The following is a 7,491-nucleotide window of genomic DNA, read 5'->3' as shown; positions in this document are numbered from 1 at the left end:
GTCCCCACTCACAACTTACACAATTATTCATTTATTTAGTTTTGGTCAGTCGTGGGGCTTGAACTCAGGGCCTGGGCGCTGTCCCTCAGCTCTTCAGCGCAAGGCGGGTACTCTACCACTTGAGCCACAGCACCATGTCTGGTTTTGTGGTGGTTTAATGGAGATCAGAGACTCATGGACTTTTCTGCCCAGGCTGGTCTCAAACCATGATCCTCAGATCTCAGCCTCCTGAGGAGCTGGGGTGAAAGGCGGGAGCCACTGGGGCCTGACTATTTTTCTTTTTTTTTTCCTCCTGGATCTTTTCTACATTGATGAACAAGATACATTTACAGGGGCTGGGAAGGTGGCTCAGTGGTAGAGCGCTCGCCTTGCATGCATGAGGCCCTGGGTTTGATTCCTCAGCACCACATGTGCAGAAAAAACCAGACGTGGTGCTGTGGCTCAAGTGGTAGAGCACCAGCCTTGAGCTGAAGAGCTGAGGGACAGCGCCCAGGCCCTGAGTTCAAGCCCCACGATCAACAAAAGAAGAAGATACATTTACAAATTGGGAGCTTACAGTTTGTTATCTGTGTGTGTGTGTGTGTGTGTGCACATGTGTACTTGTGCTTTCTTGCACTAGTACTAAGGCTTGAATTCAGAGACTCACATTCTCATTTTTTTTTTTTCACTAAAGGCTGGCTGGTGCTCTACCGCTTGAGCCACACCTCCCTCTCCTTCTGATCCTGGAACTCGAACTCAGGGCCTGGGCGCTGTCCCTGACTCTCTTGGTGCTCAAGGCTGGTGCTCTACCACCTGAGCCACGGCACCACAACTAGCTTCCCCTACCCAGGCTGGCTTTGAACCTGGATCCTCAGATCTCACCTCCGGAGCAGCTGGGATGACAGGCGGGAGCCACGGCGCCTGGCCTCTTTTCTTTCCTGCTAGAATTGGAGATGATGTCTGGCCTGGGGTGGTTTTGAACTTGGAGCCTCGGATCTCAACCACCAGAGGAGCGAGGCGGCCGGGCTGAGCCGCGGGGAGAGATTTAAATTCACAGAAGAGAAGGAGCCTTGCCCTTCCCAGCATCGGGGGGTAGAGCATGATGTGAAAGTTTGGGGGTGCTCCCCCCCAAAACACACACACACACACAAAACTGTTGGCGCGTTGCTATCCCTCAGGTCGACAGCAGGTGGCGCTCAAGCCAGGGAACTGGAGGAAGGGAAGTGGGTGATTACTAAACTCATTTCCAGAAACTTCTCCTTCCCCCCTCCCCCTGCCCCGCCCCCAGGACCGCCTCCAGCCCCACCTCTCCAGGTCTCCGGCCTGGGCCAAGCCTTCTAGAAGGTTCCAGATGTCTAGGCCCGGATGCCTGGTCTCAGCGGGCCGAAACCCTCCCTCCACCAGCTGTGTAGGCCAGATGTGAGTGTGAGGGACTGGGGGGCGGGCACACGCATGCACACACACACACACACACACACACACACACACACACACTCGGAGGGAGCGAGCTTTACCTGTGAGCTCTTTAGAAAAGAGCCAGATTCCCTTCACTCTTTCTTTCTTTCTTTTCGTGCCGGTGCCGGGACTCGAACTCAGGACCTGGGCGCTGTCCAGGTGGTGCTCTTTCACTCAGGCTGGCACGTGCTACCCCTGGAGCCACACTTCCAACTTTATGTTTATGGACTGCCTGGCTTTGAAGTGGGATCCTCTGGTCTCGGCCTCTGGCGTGGCCGGGATTACAGGCGTGCGCTCCTGGGCTAGACGATGAAACGGCACATTCATTCCCACACAGGCCCGGCCTCCTCTTCCTCCTCCTCTCGGGGCTCCTCCGGCCCACGCAGGGTGTGGTGCTGGTGGCCCAATGGTCACCCCAGCAGCTGACCTCCCCCGGCTACCCAGAGCAGTACCCCAACGGTCAAGCCGTCACCACCCACATCCGGGCTCCAGAGGGCTCGAACGTGCGCCTGGTGTTTGTGGACTTTGACCTGGAGGCCTCGCCAGGCTGCGCCAAGGCCTGGGTCACGGTGAGTCAGGAGGTGGGGGCTGCAGGATCCCCCCCCAGCTCCGTCCCCGGCTACTCCCCCCCCAACCCCAGCACGGGGGACCGGCTACTCAGGAGGCTGAGATCGGAGGATCACAGTTCAAAGCCAGCCGGGGCAGGAAAACCCATGAGACTCTGATCTCCAACAAAGCAGCAAAAAGCCGGAAGTGGTGCTGTGGTTCAAGTGGTAGAGCGCCAGCCTTGAGTGAAAAAGCTCAGGGGCAGCGCCCAGGCCCTGAGTTCAAGCCCCAGGCTGGGCACACACACACACATACACAAGGAAGCTACTTGAGCCAGCCCCCCACTAGGAGGAGGGGTGCAGATCCCCCCCCCACCACGACCACAATGGCGCGGGCCTCCCATCCCTGCGTCCCCCCCTTCCCTCCCCCTTACAGGTCTCTGTGGATGGGAACGTGACCGCTCCAGCCCGGTTCTGCGGGCCGAGGGGCTCCGCGCTGGGCCCGGGGCCCGGACCCTTCGTGTCCACCGGGAGGACGCTGCGGCTGCAATTCCAGGCCGGACCCCCCTCCACCCACCGCGCTGCCGCCTTCCCACACAAGGGCTTCCTGGCGCTCTACCAAGCCGTGCGTGAGTGCCAGGCCCCGGGCCGCGGGAGGAAACCCGGGCCCCAGCCCCGGGCCCTGATATTTTCATAGGATGTGGAAGGTTTGCGTGTTTGGTATTGGTGTGGGGGGTTATTGGTTGGTTTTCGTATTTTTCTGGTTGGTCGTGGGGCTTGAACTCAGGGCCTGGGCTCTGTCTCTGAGCTTTTTCACTCAAGGCTGGCGCTCTACCCCTGGAGCCACAGCGCCACTTCAGGCTTTTGGCTGGTTCATCCGAAGCTAAGAGTCTCACAGACGTTCCTGCCCGGGCTGGCTTTGAACTGGGATCCTCAGCTCTCAGCCTCCTCCTGAGTGGCTGGGATGACAGGCGGGAGCCCCGGGAGGAAGTGGCGGTTTGAGTGACAGCCGGGGCTGAGGTCCGTTCTTGCTTCCTGAGCCCAGCGGAAGCAGCTCAGGAAGAGGCAGCCACGGCTCAGCCTCAGACCCACAGGCACATTTGTAGTGTTGGCCCAAGGCCAGGGCTGGTGGCTCCCGCCTGCCATCCCAGCGACTCAGGAGGCTGGGATCGGAGGATCGCGGTTCGAAGCCAGCCCGGGCAGGAAAGGCCCTGAGACTCTGATCTCCAAATAAACCACTCAGAAAACCGGAAGTGGTGCTGTGGCTCATGGGGTAGAGCGCCCGCCTTGGGCTGAAGAGCTGAGGGACAGCGCCCAGGCCCCGAGTTCAAGCCCCATTTCCATGCAAGGCCCTAATGCTTGCTGTTCTCCTAAAGCTACAGGTCACCCACTGCCCATCAGCGGGGACCCCAACTCCACCGCTACCCCCGGAGCTAACACCTCCCTGAGTCAGAATGGCTGCCCGGGACCCCACTACCAGGCCGCAGCAGCAGCCGGTGAGTACCCCCAAAACACTTCCCATCAGCACCCGGGGCCCCGAGCACGAGCTCTGAGAAGCCCAGCATCCTCCAATCCTCAGCCTCCTTTCCTGGCCTCTCATCCTCAGACTCCTCGGGGACAGTCAGCCAGACGGACCGACAGCGTGGATTAGATGGAACTCAGTGTGTGCCTGGTGAGTGGAGAGAGTTCCTCCCAGGCCTGGGGTGTGGGGGACCCCCCAGGGGGGGAGGAGAAGTAAAAAGGGAGGTGAAGATGGGCACCGTGGCTCCCGCCTGTCATCCCAGCCACTCAGGAGGCTGAGATCGGAGGATCACGGTTCAAAGCCAGCTTGGGCAGGAAAGTCCGTGAGACTCTGATCTCCCATGAACCACCAGGAAACTGGAAGTGGCGCTGTGGCTCACGTGGTAGAGCGCCAGCCTTGAGCTGCAGAGCTCAGGGACAGCGCCCAGGCCCTGAGTTCAAGTCTCGCCGCAGAAGCAAAGACTCTTTTCTAAGAGGGGCCCAGGAAAGGTTTGGACCCCCCAGGGCTGACCATAGCAAATCAGTGCGGTCACTCCGAGGGACAATTCTGAGTGCGTGCGTGTGTGTGTGTGTGTGTGTGTGTGTGTGTGTGTGTGTCGGTCCTGGGACTTGAACTCAGGGCCTGGCCGTTGTCCCTAAGCTTTTTCGCTCAAGCCTGGTGCTCTACCACTTGAGCCGCAGCGCCGCTTCGGACATTTTTGGTAGATAATTAAAGGTGAAAGTCTCACGGCTGGCTTTGAACCGTCATCCTCAGACCTCAGCCTCCGGAGAAGCCGGGATGACAGGCGTGAGCCCTGGCGCCCCGCCTCGTGGATCTTGGATCTGTTTATTTCTGGGCAGCTGCTCATGGTGCTCCCCTCCTCGTCTCTCTGTCTTGCAGTCTGTGGGCGCCCGGTGACCCCCCTGTCCCCGGTCCCCCCGGCCCTGGGCTCCCGGGAAGCAGAGCCGGGCAGCTTCCCGTGGCAGGCCCTGACCAGCGTCCACGGCCGGGGCGGCGGGGCCCTGCTGGGGGACCGGTGGGTGCTGACCGCGGCCCATGCCCTGCGCCCCAAGAACCGCGTGTCCGGCGGGAGGCGGCCCCGCGTGGACGTGTTCCTGGGCCACGCGGACGTGGACGGGATGCTGGCATCCGGGGCTCGCGCCGTCCGCCGTGTCCACGTGCACCCCGCCTACCGCCAGGATGATCCCCACGACTTTCGGGGGGACCTCGCCCTGCTGGAGCTCCGGCACCCCGTGTCCGTGGGTCCCCGTCTGCTCCCCGTCTGTCTTCCCGACAGGGAGGCCCTGTCCCTCGCGGGCGTGGGGGGCTACGTCAGCGGCTTCGGCGCCCAGCGGGGCTGGCTAAGCACCAAGCTCAAGTACTCGGGGGTGCAGGTGGCACCCCCAGAACGCTGCACGGCCTGGCTGCGGGAGAGGGGCAGGGCGGAGGTGTTCTCCCACGAGATGTTCTGTGCTGGGGACGAGGCCCAGGACAGCGCTGTCTGCCAAGGGGACAGCGGCAGCGTCTTTGTGGTGTGGGACGACTTAGCTCAGCACTGGGTAGCCACGGGTATTGTGTCCTGGGGTATTGGGTGTGGCAAAGGCTACGGCTTCTACACCAAAATCCTCAGCTATGTGGACTGGATCAGAGGAGTCATGGAAGGGAAGGACTGAGCCTGGGGTGGTAGAAGGACCCCTGGCCCCCACAGGCCGAACGCCAGGCGTGGATGCTCACGCCTGCCATCCCAGCCACTCCGGAAGCTGAGATCTGAGGATCGCGATGCAAAGCCAGCCCTGGGCGGGCAAATCTGTGAGATTCTCCTCTCCAATGAGCCAGCAAAAAGCCAGAAGTTGGAGCCGTGGTTCACGTGGTAGAGCGGCAGCCTTGAGCAACGGAAAAACTCAGAGACATCGTCCAGGCCCCGAGTTCAAGCCCCAAGACCCGCACCACACCTGTGCACTGTCTTTGAGCTTTGTTTTTCTTTCCTCACTCAAGGCTGGCGCTCTACCCCTTGAGCCACAGCACCACTTCTGGTTTTCTGGTGGTTCATTGGAGATCAGAGTCTCACGGACTTTTCCTGCCCAGGCTGGCTTTGAACCGTGATCCTCAGATCTCAGCCTCCTGAGTAGCTGGGATGACAGGCAGAAGCCACCAGTGCCTGGCTGAGACTCTTCTCTCTACCTAGCAAAAAGCTGGAAGTGGAGCTATGGCTCAAGTAGTAGAGCACCAGCCTTGAACAAAAAAACAGCTAAAGGAGAGCCTAAAGCCCTGAGTTCAAGCCCCAGTACTGGCACACGCATGCATGCGTGCACACACACACATATACACACACAGAGGGCTGGAAGAGATGGGGGAGAATGATGGAAGAGTGTCATGGATCAAGGTGCACTGTATTCATAAACTGCTTCGTTGGATGGCAGCTCCTTTGTACAACTACTTAACAAATAAAAAATAAGGAAAAGAAAAAGATTTGCAGCAATGGCCAGTGAAAGATAAAAACAAAAGATCAGCCGGGCCCAGTGGCGCCCGCCTGTCATCCCAGCTGCTCAGGAGGCTGAGATTGGAGGATCACGGTTCAAAGCCAGCCCGGGTGGGAAAGTCCGTGAGACTCTGATCTCCCATAAACCACTCAGAAAACGGAAGTGGCGCTGTGGCTCAAGGGGTAGAGCGCCCGCCTGGAGCTGAAGAGCTGAGGGACAGCGCCCAGGCCCTGAGTTCAAGCCCCACAACCAACAGACAGACAGACAGACACAACCACAAAACTAGTGCTGTGTTCAGGTGTCATCCATCAGCGAGTCGAGCAGGCCCACATTCCCCTCTGTCCACCCATGTTCTAAAAATGTCCTCTGAGAACCTAGGCGTCACCGCCCCAAACACAACAACGCTGCCAGCAGGACGAAGTTACTCCTGCACAGACCCAGCGGCCATCACCCCTACTTATACCCAACACCGCAGGCCCCGCCCCTCTGCTCGGATTGGCTGAGCTCAGGTTCACATTCAGCTCCTCATTGGCTAGTTTGGATAGGGTAAAATGTATTTACATAGGTTACCCCTCAGGCAGCAGGCCCCACCCCTCTGCTCGGATTGGCTCAGCTCAGGCCCACACTGATTCTGATTGGCTAGTTTGGATAGGGTAAAATGTTTTTACATAGGTTATCCCTCAGGCAGCAGGCCCCGCCCCTCTGCTCTGATTGGCTGAGCTCAAGCTCCCAGTCTGCTCCTGCTTAGCTAGTCTGAATAGGGTAAGAGGTATTTACTGAAGGTCACAGGTAACTTCAAAATGTACCCACACCCTGGCTATTTCTAGAACAGTCTGGGGCGTGTGTGGTCCTTCCATCTTGAAAAGAAACCAGTTGAGGACAAAGCCTGACATTCCAGAGGCCCTTGCTTACCCCACAGCAGCTCCGTAACAAGAGTCAAGCTACCAGGCCCAAGCCAGTCCTGGGGCTTGAACTCAGGGCCCGGGCGCTGTCCTGAGCTGGGCACTCAACGCTTGAGCCACAGCGCCACTCCTGTACGTCCACGCACAGCCTGACATTCAAACCTTGCCATGGCCGGACTCCGCTGGGTGGATGAATAAGGACAGGGAAAATGGAGCGGGTGGAAAATTACAGCTCCCCCCCCCCCGCCCCCCAAAGCTTCTGCAAGTCTGGGATTTCCCAGACTTGGGGACTGACATGGGGGGGGGCAGGCCTTGAACAGAGGCCGCTGCTCAGATTTAGTTCCCAGCCCCACACCCTAAAACTTCAGACCCCTTTTGTGGCTCCCGCCTGTCATCCCAGCTAAATCAGGAGGCTGAGATCCTGAGGATCGTGGTTCAAAGCCAGGCTGGGCAGGGAAGTCCATGAGACTCTGATCTCCAAGGAACCACCAGAAAAGCACAAGCCGTGCTGTGGCTCAAGGGGTGGAGCGCCCGCCTGGAGCTGAAGAGCTGAGGGACAGCGCCCAGGCCCCGAGTTCAAGCCTGGTGACTGACAAAGAAAAGCATTCAGATTCCCCTTCCCCTCTGTC

The 7,491-nt window shown here is 59.2% G+C and overlaps 1 protein-coding gene across 1 annotated transcript; it reads left to right on the top strand.

Moving 5' to 3' along the window:
• Positions 1 to 1,313: 1,313 nt before the first annotated feature.
• Positions 1,314 to 6,083, top strand: LOC138835340 (complement C1r subcomponent-like protein). The gene is made up of 6 exons (XM_070033928.1): positions 1,314 to 1,398; positions 1,772 to 2,003; positions 2,416 to 2,608; positions 3,356 to 3,475; positions 3,586 to 3,651; positions 4,381 to 6,083. The coding sequence occupies exons 1-6, from the start codon at positions 1,331 to 1,333 to the stop codon at positions 5,151 to 5,153; spliced, it is 1,452 nt and encodes a 483-aa protein (XP_069890029.1). The 5' UTR covers positions 1,314 to 1,330; the 3' UTR covers positions 5,154 to 6,083.
• The last annotated feature ends 1,408 nt before the right edge of the window (positions 6,084 to 7,491 follow it).

Source organism: Dipodomys merriami, unplaced genomic scaffold (genome assembly GCF_024711535.1).
Source record: "Dipodomys merriami isolate MVZ:Mamm:240054 unplaced genomic scaffold, mDipMer1.0.p SCAF_233, whole genome shotgun sequence".
Lineage (NCBI taxonomy): Eukaryota > Metazoa > Chordata > Mammalia > Rodentia > Heteromyidae > Dipodomys > Dipodomys merriami.
The sequence above is the reverse complement of the archived record's forward strand: the minus strand, read 5'-3'. Positions and strand labels throughout refer to the sequence as shown.